Source organism: Strix aluco, chromosome 3 (assembly GCF_031877795.1).
Source record: "Strix aluco isolate bStrAlu1 chromosome 3, bStrAlu1.hap1, whole genome shotgun sequence".
NCBI lineage: Eukaryota > Metazoa > Chordata > Aves > Strigiformes > Strigidae > Strix > Strix aluco.
In genome coordinates, this window is record NC_133933.1 from 15354574 (window position 1) to 15372280 (window position 17707).

The 17707-nt window shown below is 47.9% G+C and overlaps 1 protein-coding gene across 1 annotated transcript in view; it reads right to left on the bottom strand.

Moving 5' to 3' along the window:
- Positions 1-9625, bottom strand: part of ABHD12 (abhydrolase domain containing 12, lysophospholipase) — a 46476-nt gene extending 36851 nt beyond the window's left edge. The window contains exon 1 of the mRNA XM_074817460.1: positions 9371-9625. Within this exon, the coding sequence (XP_074673561.1) occupies positions 9371-9525 (155 nt within the window). The 5' untranslated portion in view covers positions 9526-9625. The remainder of the gene's footprint in view (positions 1-9370) is intronic.
- Between the last annotated feature and the right edge of the window lie 8082 nt (positions 9626-17707).

Here is a 17707-nt window from a genome sequence, read left to right on the forward strand (position 1 = left end):
GGAGAAAACAGAGCCAGGCTTCCCTTCCTTGGGACGCTAAAGAAGTCTAAAAATCTACTCTGTTCTTACACACCTTGCACACACTTTCCCCCACAAGCAAGTATGCTGCAACCTGGAAGCCCTGACTCCAAAGCTCCAGCTAGATCACCCTCATTTGCATAGGCTTCTCTGTCTCAGAAGACTCACCGCAGGGGAAGTTTGCCACTGCCAGGGGAAGGCAAATCAGTCTCTAGACAGGGTTAATGCATTTACTGTTCTCTGCTCTGAGCTTGCATATATCCCACTGAAAAACACTCTTCCAAGAGGGTTTTTTTTCTGTTATGCCACACAAAGTCCTTTATTCTGAACACCTTTCGTACCAAGAAAGACAAAGCTTCACAAGACTTCATTTCACTTACTCAACACCAATCTCTTCTGCAAGAAAAATTAACCAGCATTTTAAGTGGGTACAAATTTGATTTTAACATAACCATTCACATTCAGAACAGCAGCACAGATACCACAGGAAAGAATATTTGAAGTCTCAGCTACCCTTCTTTGACCTCCTGTACCTGATGTACAAGTGTACTATAAGTGAGATGTAGGGCCCACATTTTGGTTTACCCATTGGTCCTTCTTTTCAGAGGCTGAGAAGGAACACCAGCTCTTGCTATTCATACATTGCTCCTACTAAAACACAAGAGGGAGGTAACCAAAGAACACTGCTATTTCTTCTCAAGCATGATATGAGAGAAACACTCTGGGCTTAAGACATGTTAAAAGAATTCTATATTATGTTATCTGTGCTTAAAGCCATTCAGCATCCATTCAGACATCACAGTTATGGAAAAAAGTGAAACTGGCCAGTCTACTGGGGGGGGGGGGGGGGGGAAGAGGCAGACAGGATGTTCCTTTTCATTTTTAATAAACTCCACAAAGATTAAACTACTTGCACTACTCAATCCTACATGCCCTCCACTGGAAGGTTTTGCTTCAGTTATTTGCTAGATTCAGAAGATAACTTCGATGCCTGGGGTTTTCATGCTCTTTAGATTTCTAAAATTCTCTTTCTGTGGTTTGGTAGATTGTTTTGAACAAGGAGAGGGCAGCTGTAGGACTTATCTCAAATATTTTCAAGTGTTTGTGTTTTAAAAGTTAATTTTCTAGTCTAACAATCTTTTTTATTGCTCTACTACTCAGTAAGAGTTACAATGTTGAAATAAATCTGGGTTAAACAAACACTTTGATTTGGAAAGTAAACACAGACATCCATCCAGTTAGCTCAGTTCAATAGTCACGCTTTAAATGATCAAGGCACTTACAGTCTAAAATTAGGAGATTCTGCTTGCAAATTCAAATTGCCCTCAATAAGGAAGAGGCAGACTTCTGAACCTCAGCGTTGCTCTTTTTTACCAACGCTTACTGCTTTGAGAAAAAGATGTGCGCCAGCAAGGCAAAAGTGCAAAGACCAGATTGCAGCCTTACTCCTGGACAGGCGATACTTGTGCCAGGCCTGTGTGAAAGGACACATGACAGCTTGCAGAGGTGATTACCTAGAACAACTTCACCCTTTGTCACAGTTCCCATCCCACAGTTACAACCTCTACAATCTCCCCCACCATCCTGCCTTATGGACAGCTACATTTAAGGTGTGTTCTGGTGACTTTTCACTATTTCACCAGTTGCCCCAGACTGCTGACTACCCTATTCATCAGCTCTCATCAACCTTCTCCTCCTCACAAACAGTAATTGTCTCATCATTGTGATGGTTTGATATACAAAATTACACATCCTTGAGCCCCAGCATCAATCCCAAGATAACTCCCCAGTTGTCTGTCTCTCTGCTGAGCCAGTCTGCAATACGTATAACATGCTCTCCATTAGCAATGCAAGCCCTTTCAATAAAATACAGTACAAAGTCAAGTGCTCTGGAGAAGCAGTTTTACCACTGATACTTTCATCAACCAGGCTGTAATCTTAACAAACCTGTCACATTTTACACCAAGACCTCCCTTCCTCGGGGCAGATCTATTTTCATGAGTATATATATTTAGCTGCTAAATCTTCTTCCACTGAATTGCAAATTAACTCTTACCATTAAAATTGCACAGACTCCTCCTCAAGCTAATGGCTTTAAAGTCTCCTAGGTCTCCTGTTACCCTTTTAATACACCAGAAGTACTTTATTTTAATCTTTGTGGTACTGATTCAGTCACAGCTACCTTAACACAGTGCTCTCACATTACAGCCTTATTGAATCTCCCTTGCTTACAATCACTCACTTGATGTCAGAAGCTGTCCACTACTGTAACACCAATAACATGACACTTACAGCGCAGCTACCCACTGAGTTTCCAAAACCAAGGGTTTTGTAGCGGAACTGCTGCAGAAACCTATTTACTAATTTCACATCCTGTCATGATTACCAAAATAATCTGACCTGCTCTTCAAGCCTGGAAGGATAAAGTAAATTAGCTGTAGCCTCTTAAGAGGACATCATGGTGCCTTTTGAAGGAAACTGGACTCAGCAGGCAGGACTCTTCATCCACAGCAGAAGTCCTGCTCAGGTACACCGGGCCTCTTGCATGTACCGCAGCAACGGACTCTGGAGAGAAAATGATGCCACCATCATTTGTTTTAATGAAAACACAATGTTCTTTTCACAAAAAAGAAACACATATATATTGCTTCCTGGAGAAAACCTACAGACTTGCTGTGATGACCTGTGACTGCATTTGCAGAGAACTAGATTTCTGGCTCAGCAACTACATGCCATTTATAGCATGAAAGCAAGTCATCCTCAAAAATTAGCTTGTCATAACTAGACCACTGATCCTCTGTGTAAGTGAAAACAGGATGGAAATAGACATGGGGATACCAGAGGAAAAAAGGGTATCTAGAGGGAGAAGCACACATGGGAACCTAGGACTTGTCCTGATGTTAGCAGCTCAGTTTAGCAGGTCATCCTATAGCGCAGCATCACACTGGCCAACAACCCAGCCCATGATTACACTCACTGGTATGCCCAAAGAAACCTGTAGTGGACAGCTGAGAAGAATGGACAGAGAAGATTGTGACAACACTGAGAAGACCCTGGTCTCCACAGACATCTTCACTCCAGAGGTGACTAGAAAGTCCTCTTGATCCCAGGAGGCACCCAGAACAACCCATACATTAGGAAGTTTAGGTATACCAAAACAAGCAGAGGTCTGCAATTCATATAGCTCCTAAGTAGAAAAGGACTTTATAGGAATTACAAAGGAGTAGCAAATAATAACACTGAAGTAATTATTAATTCAGGCATAAGCCATCAAAGCAGAGCAACTGAACCTAGAGGCACGCATGATGTCAGAAGTATGGCACCACAATGAAATATGGCGTTCAAGGAGACCAGCACAAAACTCAGAGGGCAGACTGTCTTCAGCCTGAAGCAAGCCTGCTTGAGCAGCGTTCCCCATGAGAAATATGGGGACTTGAGAAAACTGCTTAGACTACGAGACTGTAGGATGACATAATACAGAGCAGATGCAGCAGAAAAATGCTGTGGTCTATTACAGAAAATCCAGAGAGACTCATGGGAAAGTTGGATCCAAGAAATTTTAGATCATACAGACAGGCCTGCAGGAAGATGCTGGGAGTCCCAAGATGTTTGAGAGAGTAAACCAAGCCTGTTTAACACAAAAAACAAAGTCAGTGATGAACATGGTGAAAGAAGATAGGCTTTAACAGTAACACACTGAGGCACAGAAGCGTCAGCTACACACCAACATGATGGCCTCACAAACCAGTAAGTCCTTAAAGAAAAAAATCCCAGATTTTAAAAAAACCACACTAATAAAACTAATAACTCCCCACATTGCAGGGAGTTTTGCTATTTTTGCTGAATGAATTATACATCTTTGAGAAAGAAGAGGGAGAAGATGAGCACAAGGAAGAAGAATTATAATGTCTGCAAAGGCTGAACAAGTTGGGAAGATGATACAGAGACCGAACACCTACACTGGTAACTTGGGAGCAATTCGGAGGTACTCACATAGCCATAAGCTACCAAAATGGCTGACAATGCATGAGACAAACCAGGATTCCGACACAGCCACTGAGTTCCCATTCATAAAAAAAGAAATAGTCAGACACGTGTGGAATTGCACAATCCCATTTCTGACATGTGAGCAAAATATTACTGTGTATCCGCTTCAAGAGAATTGTAACCAAAACCCACACTACAAAAAAATCCCCACACAGAGCAAGCTGCTTTTACACATTTTACACAAATGAGGAACCGTAATTCAACCTGTACTTGCAATGGAAGAAAGCACAGGCAAGTGACTGGAAACCATTTCAAGCTGCTTTCTGAACTTTGCTCAAGAACAACTATCAAGAACAGTTGAAATAGCAGCAACCACCCAGTAGGAATGTGGAAGTGGTGAAAAAGCTGCAGAACTGATGAAATGTCTCTATATAAGCAGCACCTTTCCTTGTTGAAGAACACTAATAAGTAACTGGCTTAACCTGAAGGCAACAACCAAGAGAGACAACAGCACAAAACTCACATAGGGGAAAAAAAAAAAAAATCTTAAGGAAGGTATTGATGAAAACTTTCAGGAGCACAATTCAAAAATTTGTCATCTCTGCTACAATGACCAGACTGGAATAATCATAAAAGACTGTGCAAATGATTCTAGACAAAGTAACATCAGGAAAAAAGAGCCTAGGCCTAGAAAGGGTGGCGGGGAATGGATGGACATATAATAGAGATGGCCAAGTTTAAGTTTTCTGTCAGAGGAAAGATACTGCTGCTTAAATCCAAAGAGACACAGGAAGGCATGGAGCACTTCAGCTGCTGGGGCCAGATGACACTAAGGATCACCACACATCACATTCGACACATCTGGGCACACTCACTGTTCCAGTAAAATTCAGCCGCAGCAGAGGGAAGATACCAGCAGACTGCTGCAGCCTCTTGTCTTCAGCACCTCAGGGTATTTTCATAAAATACCCAGGAAAGGGTACCATAAAAGCAATCTTCTGCCTTTCAAGAGAAAGCACTAACTGAGAACTGCACACAGCTAACAAGGTGGCAAACATGGCTGACTACAGTGTAACTGAAATTACACCAAATTGTAACATATTCAGATAAAAAAGATCTAGCTTGTAGGATACACCGGCAGTGGAAGGGGGCCAAAACCACACCTTGCAGGGACCTGTGCCAGGGACAGGGGGTCACTAGGAGTGAAGATAGCAGAGATAACTGAAGAGACAGCCTGAGGGACAACAGACTTCTCCAGCAATGCAGGAAGACAAAAGTATCAAGGTATACAGCTTACACACATGGTATTTGCAGCTCTTCACTGCTTCACAGCATGGAGAGAGACAGAAACAAGTTTTAACATTTGCAGCATACAGGTGTTTGAAGGAGAATAGGAAATAGCAAAATTCATACTTCAGGTCCATAGTCTGACTATTGATTGAGATTAATGAGGCACAGATACCGATTACATCACAGAAATAAAGGGCGATATACATGTGACTGTTTGCCACCAGGATGAGAGTTCAGTAGAAATGACATAAGAGAACTTGCTTTTATATCAATGCCAGTATTAAGCTCCCTTGATTTTCTTTATTCTCTGTGCTCCCACATAAAGGTTTTCTCTATCTAAGGCTGCTCAAATGCATTTCCTCAGAACATCAGAGCTACTGACCACAAAAATGAGTCAGAGTAATTACCCAAAACAGAATGCTACCTTAACAACCATCTAGCACTTAAACACTGTCACCTGGAAAACGCATCATAACAAAATATTAGAGGAATGGCCATCGACACAAAACACACATACCAGGAAAACCAAGCACTGCATGCTGCTTCTTTAGTACTGCATTATTGCATTTAATAGTTTCACACAAATATCTCAGTTCCTTTAAAAACCAAATCATTCAAACTTTTAAAGTAGCTACTGGTAAAGTTTCAGATAACCACCACATTGTATTTTACTGCTACCTATGGAAAAAAAAAAAAAAACAAAAAACCAACCCAGAAATACCTATATTTGCTCCTTTCTCTTTGTAAACCACTTAAGAAAAGCCACACCGACTATAGTATGCACTAACCAAAGCCACTTAAGTCTTGAGCCACATAAGTCCATGAGCACAGCGTGACGATATGACTGAACCAAAACAGAGGGACAAATACAGCGCTAGTAAAATTCAAAAATATGGCTGCAGGAATAAGCTGCTGGTAAGTCAATACTGTATTCTACAAACTTTGCTTACATTTGCAGTTATGGTGCTATTTAGCCTTTGCTGAGGAACTGGACGTGAGGAAGTGCACACACAAGCTCTACAGACCTGGTCACTGCTGCAATTACAAACCCCGCTGCCTCTGCAGCCCCCCGCACTTCCGACCCACGGGATCTGCCACATGATCAGCCCTTGGCTGCAGAACTACGCAGCCACTTCAGGCTAGTGTGGGGTCGGTTTGCTTTTCAAACCAGTGGTTTGTATCATTTACAAAGGAAAAAATGAAACCCACATACTGAAGCCAAACATATGTGCTGTTTTCCCAAGTCTGCAGAGAGACTAAATAACAGCAGTATGAAACGCAGACAGCCCCACTTCCCCTGAACACAGAATTCACAGCCACCAGAACTGCTGATTTTAACTATTTCCTCAATGAGCATGCTACTAAGAACAGTTTGCTGTGGTAGAGATCCCTGATTCCAGATTATTATGCCACCTCCACCATCCCAGCAACCTTGCAGCAGAGTTTTCACCTCTTTACAGTTTCTGCAAGCTGGGGAGTAACACTGATGACAATCAAACACTAATTTTATATCCAGTGGTGTAAGGAACGCTGCAATTACAGCATGACTCTGCATATTAAAATATGAGGATCTAGACACTCATACAGCAACTTGTTGGCCACATAACTGGCCACAGTCAGTGGGAGGTCCACTGTATATACACCCTCCTCATGTTCTTCCTTGAACACCCACTGCAGTCCGCTGCTAAAAGTGGGATACAGAGCTAGAAAGCTGTCTGCCCTGACTCAGGGTGGTTGTTCTGGACAACAACCTTATCTCTAGGCATCATACCTTCTTCTGCCTGGACCTCCCATTCCTGCATGCTCAGATTCACACTTCAGCAGAGTATTTGTTATCCTGTAGAAAACATAACTGGAAGGTATTGGCAGACCCAGACGTCTTGCCTGCAAATCACTCACAAGGTAAGGAAGTCAAAGGAGGTTCACTGAAAGTCAGTAAGAAAGGCAGACAACCCAATCCAGGAGAGCAGGAAAAAAAACCAGCAGGAGCGAGTGACTGTTCTACTTCGCACTTTTACTCAGTTACAAACACACAACATGTTGGCAACACTGCACAGGATGAACTACAGGACTCTCCTTAGAAAGAGATCTTGAGATGTGGAAAAGGAAAAGTGAGTTCCAAACAAATAAGGCTTTCCTACAATGTCAAGAGTTTGAGAAACACTTCTGTATCGAATACAGGACTTGGCCCAAAATGAGAAAAAAAAGTGCCCAAAATGCTTGTAGGACTTCATGGATTTCTGAAACAGGCTTCCAAGGCTCAACATGGGGAAAAGTGAGAAAAATTTGCCTGATGACCATTTTTAAACGTGCAAATAGAGAAAAAAATACAAGGAAACTTTCCACAGATGGTATGTGTTTTCCCTGCTTTTAAGCTTGGCCTTCACAATACTGTGTATCTAATAGCTGTGCTGTGTCTGGTTTCCACAAAGTGCCTGCCTGTCAGACCAAGCCAACAGCCTGTGCTATGTGCTCTTAGGGGCTGCTCAATGCTCGTCACTGTAAAAGTAAAGTAAAAAGTACTTGAATGCCATTCATAATGTTGAAGATGTTAATAAGCCATCATTTGATTACCACTGGTCTTAGAAGTTATCCACTTGGACAAGAGGAATAAAATACGCTGAATTTTTAAATGTTATAAAAGCAGAGCACTAATTGTCTGATCTATTGCACAGTCATTGAAACCAAGAGATCAACCCAGCGCCATTTTCAAATACCAAAAGCTTGTCATAACACAAACAGAGCGCTGACAACATCCCAAAAGTTTACCTCCAGGGCATAAAATTGAGTAGCTATTACCCAATAAAAGAAATAACATTTTAAAGCCTCTGTCTTTGAACATGACAAAATCCATGTCATGAACAGAAAAAAGTTACTTTCAAATGTTAATTTTGTCTATGAGAGTAGAAAAAGTCTCAGAAAATTTACCAGAGAAACAGCCACATTGGCTCATTTTCTAGGAACCCACTGACGCAGTTTTATTTTTTTTTTAACAGGCTGCGGTATTCCTGAAGCACAGCAATTTGTCTTCAGTTACCCAAACCAAACAAGTAAGTCGATTATTAAATATTCTTCACAGTTACAAAACGCAGTCAAAGAAAAGCACTATACTGGTGTAGATGAAACTAAAAGGTTGCATCTTTTCCTACCCAGCCCTCTGCAACTGTTAGTCGATCCTCTTTGTGTATTACACGCCCCTAAAATCTTGCATAAAGAAAGTTCCATCTTATATAACCACCTTTCTATTGTTACAGTTTTCATTTTTTTTGTAGAGGAACACGGATATTTTCCCAGCATAAATATGTACAAAATGTGTAAAACGGCAACACAGCTAGCAAAAAGCCACAGTTAAACTTTTTTCAATGGAGCCACGCATATGAGCTTCTCCTACCGACACCTAAATCTGATTCATTTATAGGAAAGAGATCACTTTGACAAGCACTGACTTCTTCCAAAAAAAAAAAAAAAAAAAAAAAAAAAGAGACATCCTACCTGCAGTCCCCTGCTCCTCCACATACACTCTCTGATGCAGAGGATTTTGTGCTAGCCATTTTTTTCAGGCAAACGCCTGCCTATATCGAAGGGGGCTGGACGAAGCAACGCTCAGGTATGAAAACCAAATCCTTCCAGCCTTTGCTGGCTAGATCTGGGTCCGCAGGACCCGCTACTCCCCCACTCTGTAATTATTTGTATTTGTACCGTATTTGTACCGAGAACTCGAAAGCATCCGAGGGGACAGCACCTGCTCACCGGCACACAAAAGCCGGGGAAGCCTAACCGAGGTGGGAAACATCCTGAATTCCCACGTACCTGCTAGCCCGCGGGGGCTCTTTGGCCGCCGGCTGCTGCGGTGCTGGGGGGCGAATGACCCTTTCCCTCTCCTTGCAAACCACAGCCCCGCTGCCGCCGCCTCCCCTGCCCCCCCACCAGGCTGAGGAGGTGCCCGAGGTCCTAGTCCCCGTGCTGCGGCCGCGGGTGGCGGAGGGGCCGAGGCCGGGGGTCCCTCCGGCGCGGCTCGGCGGGGCTGGGGGGATAACAAAGCCCAGTGCAGGGACGCCACCACGGCGGCGCTCACCTGCCCAGCGGTCGCTTCATGCCCGTGTCGGCGGCGGCAGCGGTGGCGGCGGACAGGCGCAGGCTGTGCCTCAGGCTGCAGCCCTTGTCGAGGGGCGCGGGCGCGGCGGCGGCGCGCTCATGCTCCACCGTGACCGACTCGTTGCGCTTCCTCATGCCGTGGCGGTGGCGGCGGCGGCCCGGGGCGGCGGAGACGGCAGGAGCGGCGCCGCGCACAGCCGCCGCTCTCCCTGCGCCGCGCCCGCCCCGCCCCGCCGGCGCCTCCGCCAATCCCCGCCTCCGGAGGGGGCTCGCGACGAAGGCGCCACCTGCCAGCACTTTCGGAGGGGCCGCGGCGCCATCATTACTACGGGCAAAATCGCCGGCCGCCATTTTGTTGAGGGCCTGAGGCGGAGCCTCGACGCGCGGGCGGGGGGCGGGTGTCCGTGTGCGGCAAACTCGGCTTCAGGCGCGGGGTCTCGCTTTCAGCTGGACGTCGGTGCAGCGGTGGTGCGAGCAGATGACCCTGCCGGCTCTGGGAGCCAAGGGGCGCAGCGGGGCATCGGCTCTCCTGGGGCTGCGGGGCGCAACGGGTCCGCCCTGTGGTGAAGTGTGAGCTGCCGCGCTGGTGCGTGTGCTAGCGCAGGGACCTGGGAGATAAGCCCTCGGGTGTCATGGAAGCCTGCGGGTCGCTGGAAAGGTTGGCAGCCCAGCACCTGGAATGGACACCCAGCTTGCCGAGCTGCCGCTCGCAAAGGGCAGCAGGGGGATGAGCCTGGCATTACTAAATTGCTTCCGCATGAAGAGCCAGCGGGACGCAGGGAAACAGGGCATTTGCGAATGGAGGACCACCACCTGCTCTGCATGGGCCTGGAGGGGCTGTGAGACCCTGCCCAGGGGTAGAGGCTAAGCTACAGCACACGCCTGAGCATGGGGAAATGGCATAGCTGACACAGGGTTCAGAGAGAGGAAAACGAGCAGTAGCCCTTACTGTTAGACTCAGCAGTGAGGACAGGAATGAAGCACTGTGATCATAGAATCATAAAATCATAGAATGGTTTGGGTTGTAAGGGACCTTCAAGATCACCTAGTTCCAACCCCCTGCCATGGGCAGGGACACCTTCCACTAGACCAGGCTGCTCAAAGCCCCGTCTAACCTGGCCTTGAACACTGCCAGGGAGGGGGCAGCCACAGCTTCTCTGGGCAGCTTGTGCCAGTGTCTCACCACCCTCACAGTGAAGAATTTCTATCTCATATCTAATCTAAATCTGCCCTCTGTCAGTTTAAAACCGTTACCCCTCCTCCTATCCCTACACCCACTGATAAAGAGTCCCTCCCCATCTTTCCTGTAGCCCCCTTTAAGTATTTAAACCACTTAAGGTCTCCCTGGAGCCTTCTCTTCTCCAGGCTGAACAACCCCAACTCCCCAGCCTGTCCTCATAAGAGAGGTGCTCCAGCCCCCTGATCATCTTCGTGGCCTCCTCTGGACTCATTTCAACAGCTCCATGTCCTTCTTATGTCGGGGACCCCAGAGCTGAATTCAGTACTCCATGTGGGATGTCATGAGAGTGAGTGAGTAGAGTAGATGACACGGGTAATGATAACCTTGGTCTCTGAACAGTCAGAGAGCACCACTGTCCACTATTTTGTCTTCCAAAACCTTTTCTGAAGCAGAAGGCAGCCATATCAAAGTTTCAGATGTAATTCCTCACCTCCCATTTGCTCTATAGGCTTATGGGGAGGTTATGACACCACTTTGGAAAGCACATCCTCATCTGCTGATTTCTACAGACGCACATAGGCAAGGTTAACTTGCCACAGAGCTTCCCTAGCAGTGTGGGGATTCTGCACTGGAAAGAAGTGGTGGCAAATAAAGAACAAATAAAACATCCCCTCCAGTATCAGCAGTAGCTGGTGACTGCACTGTCTGTACCATTGTGGAGCAGGACAGAAATGCACTGCAGAAAGCAGCCATGCTCATGTGTTCTGGCTCCCACTGCCACTGCTGGGTTGATCTATTGAGGCTGAGGTTGATCTATCTTCTGTGTTCCTGTAAAGTGAGAAAGTGAAGCAATTCCTGAAAAATGGCTCTTTGGACAAGTGATCTCAGCTGTTTTGCATCCATTTCTTCTGACTTGCTGCTGGCTGACCCTGACCTGATGGAATTATGGAGATTCAAGAGAAATACATGAATAAATTAATCCCAAGAACAAAGACAAGGCAGTGGACCAAAAAGGAGGAAACAATTGTTAAAATACAAGCCTCAACTATCTCATCAGTTATGGATAGCTAGCAGAAAGTATTGTGTAATGCGCTGATATGTGCTTTGTCATGTTTCTGGAAGCTTCTCCTAACATTTGAGACCTTTTAGAGATTTTCACTCAACCAGATCATAATTGCTAAAATTTTCAGACAGGCTTTTGGAAAGACTGGTTTTTCTCTTGCATGCTTTGAACAGCGGAGAGTGTTCTCGTCCCTCTGATTTTGTTTCATTTCCTACATCTTATTAGGAAGACTGAATGCTGCAATTGGGGATTGTTAGCCATGTGTTAGGAGCTTTGCCTTGTGACAACATGTCATAAGTAGTGGTCACTCCAAAAGTAGGTTCTCAAAGGCTGTATGGGGCTCCTTAGGAGTGTCAGTGCAGTCCTGCAAAGAGGCAACTGCAAGCTGCACAACAGACTTTGATACAAGGGGAATGGACTCGGGTGTCATAAATCCTCTGAGATGCCTCCGGCTGAAGTTTATTACTGAGAAGGACAACTAATTAAAATTACTTGAAAGCCCGTCTTTGTGGGATGGGTCTTAATACTATTTTTTTTCTCTATGCTAGAAAGAAGACAAGCAAGTCTTTTCTTGTGGCAACTTTAAGCTATTCTCAGCATTTCTAAAGGCTTCTCTTCTTTAACTACATACAAGTATAAACAGGTCTCTGTTTGGTCTCTCCCATCATATCAGATTTTTAAGATTCAGAAATCACCAGATTTTTTTTTTTTTTTAGTGTAATGTCCTCTGTGCTGCTAGTACATAATTTATAGACTAGGAAGAGGTTCTCCCATTTGGGATCAGTACTTGCCCTTCCTACCAATTGAAAGAGATGAGCGCTGCCTCAGAAATTTGCTCACTCACAGAAATCACTGCACAACATCCATTCTGAATTCCAAATTAACTCCAAATGCCATGGTTGAATTCTGGTGGACTTGATGGGAGTTTGTTGAGGCAAGGGTCCACTATAAACCATACTTCTGCTGCTGTTATAGGCAAACCAGGGTGAAATTCTACCATCTTCGATCACCAAATACTTCATCTGAACAATGCAAAACAGCTTTGGGATTGTGCTGTCACAGGATTTCTTAGCAGCCAGTAACTCTGTGTGGTTCTGCAGAGCGTGTACAGGAAGAACAGGAAAATCCAGTCAGAATAAAGGCTGGGAAAGAATTTGAGATTTCTTAGCTCAAGGCAGGAGCAGAGGTTATGGTAGAGCAATAGTAGAAACTATCCCTGTGGGCAAGGACACATTCTGTAGGGTTTCTGCCTGTCTGGAATGATCTGGAAGAGGTCTGGAGACAGACCATGGGGCAAGGACACAGCCTGCTGGACTGTACTGATGGCAATCTCCTCCCCACCCTGTATTCTCCAGATGCAGCCACACCTGAACTCACCTGCCTGGCGTGGAGATGAGGGAGACAGGTGGGAAGCAAAGGACAGCAAGTGATCACAGATCCTAAGTAACATTATCAAGAGGAGGGATGAGAGCCATGTTTGACTGTGGATGAGCTCAACCAAGTCTCACCAAAGGACACAATCCAGAGTAGGAGACACTGAAAGAACCCCAAAAGGCTAGGAGAAAGTGCTGGTTAGAAAACCACTGAGAGGAGTCTCTGGAGAGCACAAGGATATTCAAAGCAGCAGAGAAATCAGAAAAGAGCAGAGCCACCTCCTTTGAGGAGGTTCTTGAAAGGGGCGCAAAAGAAAAGGAGAGGTGACTCAGGGCAGAACAGAAGGAGACTGCACCCTGATGGGCAAGGCAACAGTATCTCTGGAAATGCAGAGAGGTCTGCTAGGAAGACAGCTACCCACAGCTTTCTGTTCCTCAAATTGCTCCTCTCTGACAGAATAAAAGAGGGAAACCTGATGCTACAAGCTTTCCCTAGCCACTGCACAAATTCTATAGCTCAAGTTGGTGGCATGTGTTTGTGCTTGATGGGCAGTGCAGGGCTCTCTGGTGAGTTGAGCACTCCTCCAGCTGCTGCCTTGGCAGCACAGCACCATGGGCTTCTTCGTTCTGCTTACCTAGCTGTCTCCAAGTTCAGCCATGTACAGGAAATTATGGAGTTCAAATGGAGGGAACTACGGAGCCATCCTTCCATGCTGACTTCCTGAAGGCAGGAAAATCCACATTACTAAGGGTAGAGCCAACTTTGGAAAGGTCCATCACGCAATGCTAATAATGACTCAGAGAAGTGTCGTTTGCTGATGTTCCCAAGTCAGCACAACCCCCTGCTTGCTACCTGCTAGTTTTCCTAGTTGACAGTAGACACAGAGCTGACTGAAGCCAGAGGAGTTGGACAGAGTTTCAGTGTGTACTCGTGCTCCAGTCTGCTATGCAGGAGCTGAGCCAAGCCTCTCCAGCAAAGCTAGAGTGCTTCCACCACTCTCCTGATCCATCCTTGGCTGTAGTTAAGCTAGTTTCTGAAAGCCTCATGTTGAAATGAGTAGTGCTTTTTAGATTACAGACTTTTCAGTTAAGAAGTAAAGCATCTGGGAAGCATTTCTACTCACCTGCCTGCCTGGGTGATTCTTCACTGCTGTGTCTGAAGGTGACCAAAAGGCATCTCTCTACAGTTTTCTCCATGCTGACCATCTTGCATGCCAGTGACAGTGGTCAGTGACAGACGGTCATGAGGTGCAGGGATGTCATTCATATCCCTGTTTTTTTACCTCAGCTTTCCATGAACCTCCTCCAGATGCTGCAGATCTGGTGACTTCATCTCCAGGAATTCAAGAATCCATTCAGAATCATAGAATCACAGAGTTGTTTGGGTTGGCGAGGACCTTAAAGATCATCTAGTCCGACCTCTCTGCCATGGGCAGGGACATCTTTCACTTGATCCAGTTGCTCTAAGCCTGACTTTGAGCATTTCCAGTGATGGGGCATCGCTTCTCTGGACAACCTGCTCTAGGGGCCACTGCTCTTTCTTCTCTTCATTAATGACACAGATGATGGGTCAGAGCACACCCTCCACGAGTTTGCAGATGATCAAAAACTGGGAGGAGTGGCTGATATATCAGATGGTTGTCCTGCTGTTCAGAGGTGACTGGCCAGGCTGGAGAAATGAGTCTCATGAAGTTCAACAAAGGGACGTGCAAAGTCCTGCATGTGGGGAGGTTAAACCCCAGGCACCAGTGCATGCTGGAGGTATGACAACCGGCCAGCCATGACCTCAGATCTTTCTGGTCTTTGCTGCCTTCAGGAATCGCAGCCCCCTGAGGCCAGAGGGAGTGCCTGGGGTGAGGAAGAGTTCCCCTTGGGAACATTTAAACAAACAGGACAGACACAAGTCTCTGGGAGCAGATGGGATGCACTGGAATGCTGAGGGAGCTGGCTGAAGTCCTTCCAAGACCACTCTCCATCACCTGTGTAATTACAGCCATGGTGATGGGGGAGAGGTTCCTGGGGACTGGCAGAAAGCAAGTGTCACTACTGTCTTCAGGGAGGGTAAGCAGGAGGATGCAGGGAACTATAGGCCAGCCAGCCTCACCTTGATCCCTGGGAAGGTGATGGAGCAAGCAATCCTAGAAACCATTCCCAGACACATGAAGGATAAGACAGCCATCAGGAGTAGTAGATTGGCATAGCTTTATGAAGGGGAGATAATGCTGAAGCAACCTGATACAGTACATGCCTCATACAGTCACAGACCAGCTGGAAAGCAGCTTGGCAGAAAAGGCCCTGGAGGTCTCCTAGTGGACACCAAGTTGGACATGAGGCAGCAGTGCACCCTTGGGGCAACAAAGGCCAAGACCCTCCTGGGCTGCATTAGGGGAAGTGTTGCCAGTGGGTGAAGGAAGGTGATCCATCCCCTCTCCTTAGCCCTGATGAAGCCACCCCCAGAGTGTCATGTCCAGTTCTGGGCTGCCCAGTACAAGAGAGAAACGGACAGACTGGAGGAAGTGCTGTGAAGGGCCACAAAGATGACGAAGAGACTGAAGAAACAATCCTGGGAAGCTGGGGCTAGCTCTGCTCATGGTGGGAACCTCCAGATTCCTGGGGCCTGGCAGCTCCCATGGTGACAGAGAGGCATTGAATGGAGAGATGTCCCCATACGGGGCAGCTGCTTTGTGCCCTGGAGGGTGATGCCACCATGGATTGAGGGAGGTCCCTTGCACGGGCTCTCCATGATGGGAGCTCTGCCGGGAAAGAGGGAGCCAAATGAGGGTTCAAGGCTTTTATTAGCAACCCCCTGAAGTTGAGGGAGCCCCAAAACTGCATGTGGGTGCTGAGTACTTGGCAGGACCTTGCAGTCCTGGGGCAGGGGCTGCCTTCGGGGGAAGACGGGGGGCTGCTGGGTCTGGCACAGGAGGCGCTGCAGGTTGGTGGCACTGGAGGGCATGAAGCCTGGGAGCAGGGCATAGAGGATGACCCCAGCACTCCAGGGGTCTGCCAGGAAGGAAGGCAGTAGGGCTGCACCTGCAGGATCTCAGAACAAGGAGTAAACATAGGACCCGCAGAAAGTCTGGCTCAGTGCCGCCTTGGCGGGCAGCCCCACATGTGGGGAGGCTCTGAGGGACTACCCACTGGCATCCTGCAGGGCCACCCTCCTGAAGAAGGTGGAGACCTTCATGTCCTCACTGTCGAGGAGGTTTTCCAGCTTCAAGTCCCTGTTTTCCTGCTTCAAGTCCCCGTGGGGGAGAGACAGCATGTGCTGGGGGCAGGCAGGGGCAGATGGCAGCTGGGGGGGGGGGGATCAGGGGCCAAGGAAGGATCTGTGCATAGATGAGGGTCTGGGGTCTCCTCTGGGAAGAGAAGGGCTTGGACTGGGAGCTGTGGGGCAGCTGTGGAGGGATTGTAGGTAAGGGTGCGGTGGGCAGGCGGAGGTGTGGAGGCAAAGAGGCTTCCAGGAGGCCCTTCAGTGCCTGGGCTGGGAGGAATGATCCTCCTGGAAGCGTGGCTGGGGGGACCCTGCAGAGCCCTCGCTGCCTCGGACAGCTTGCCGAGGGGGGACAGCTCCATGAGGAGGTGGAAGCCCGTCCTCATCTCCATGCCTTGGTACAGCGTGATGAGGTGCTTGTAGCACAAGCCCTTCCGGACTTGTGGGCAGCAGGGGCTCGACGTGGGACAGGCCTGCCCCCCTCTGGCCCCTCTTTGCCTTGCACCCCCGCCTCTTTTCCCACCAATGCTCCCCTAACACCTGGCAGCTCCCCACAAGGTGCCCTCCACGCCTGCCATCCTCCTGAAACTCCCACTGCCAATAGCTCCCTGCCCCTCTGAATCCCTGCCCATTGCTCCCCGGTGCTCCCAATGCCCCCCCTACCCCATGGACTCCTCCAACCACTCCCTGCCTCTTTGACCCCTCCAACGTCCCTGCCCCATTGAGCCTCCCAGTAACACCGTTATCCATGAAGCTCCCCAAAGGGTGCTCCCCCTGCCCCCTGTAGCCCCTGATGCCCCAGGGACCCTCCAATGCCCTCTCTTGCCCTGCAGCATTTCATGATGCTCAGGAGTCCCACCCCTGCTCCCTGCCAATGCCTCCTGCTCACCTTGCCTGCATCTGATAGAGCAGGAGCTTCCTGAGGTCTTCCTCCAGCGCCTTCCTTTTGGAGATGACCTCGATGGCCACCTTGTGCCGCAGTGGGGGGGCTTCAGCCTCATACATCTCTCAGTAGGCACTGTGAGCCAGCAGTGGCCCCAGCTGGAAGCCCATCTTCCCCAGCATCAGGATGGTCCTGGGTTTGGGGGGCACCTCCGCCATGCCTGAGGGCAGCACAGTTTGGGGGGGGTTCAAGCAAGGCTGGGGGGACCCCAGCTGAAACCAGGCACCCCCAGACCTCTGTGCCCCCTCATGGCCCCCAGCACCCCTCCTGCACTCCTGCTCAGGGTTTGGCCCCTGGTGCAGCTCATGCCAAGGCCTGGCAAGTGCCGGCAGCAGCCACCTGCCCACCAATGACCCACTGAGGTGGGGTGACAGGGCAAGCAGCCGGGATGGCTGTGAGGCACAGTGGGCAGGAGCAGTCAAGATTCCTCCTCTCCTGCAGCTTTGCAGTAGTAGCTGGCCAGTTGTTTCTGAAAAAGCTCCTCCAAGCCCCTCAGAACCACCAATAGTCACAGCCTAGACCCAACCTCCCAGCTGGAAGGTCA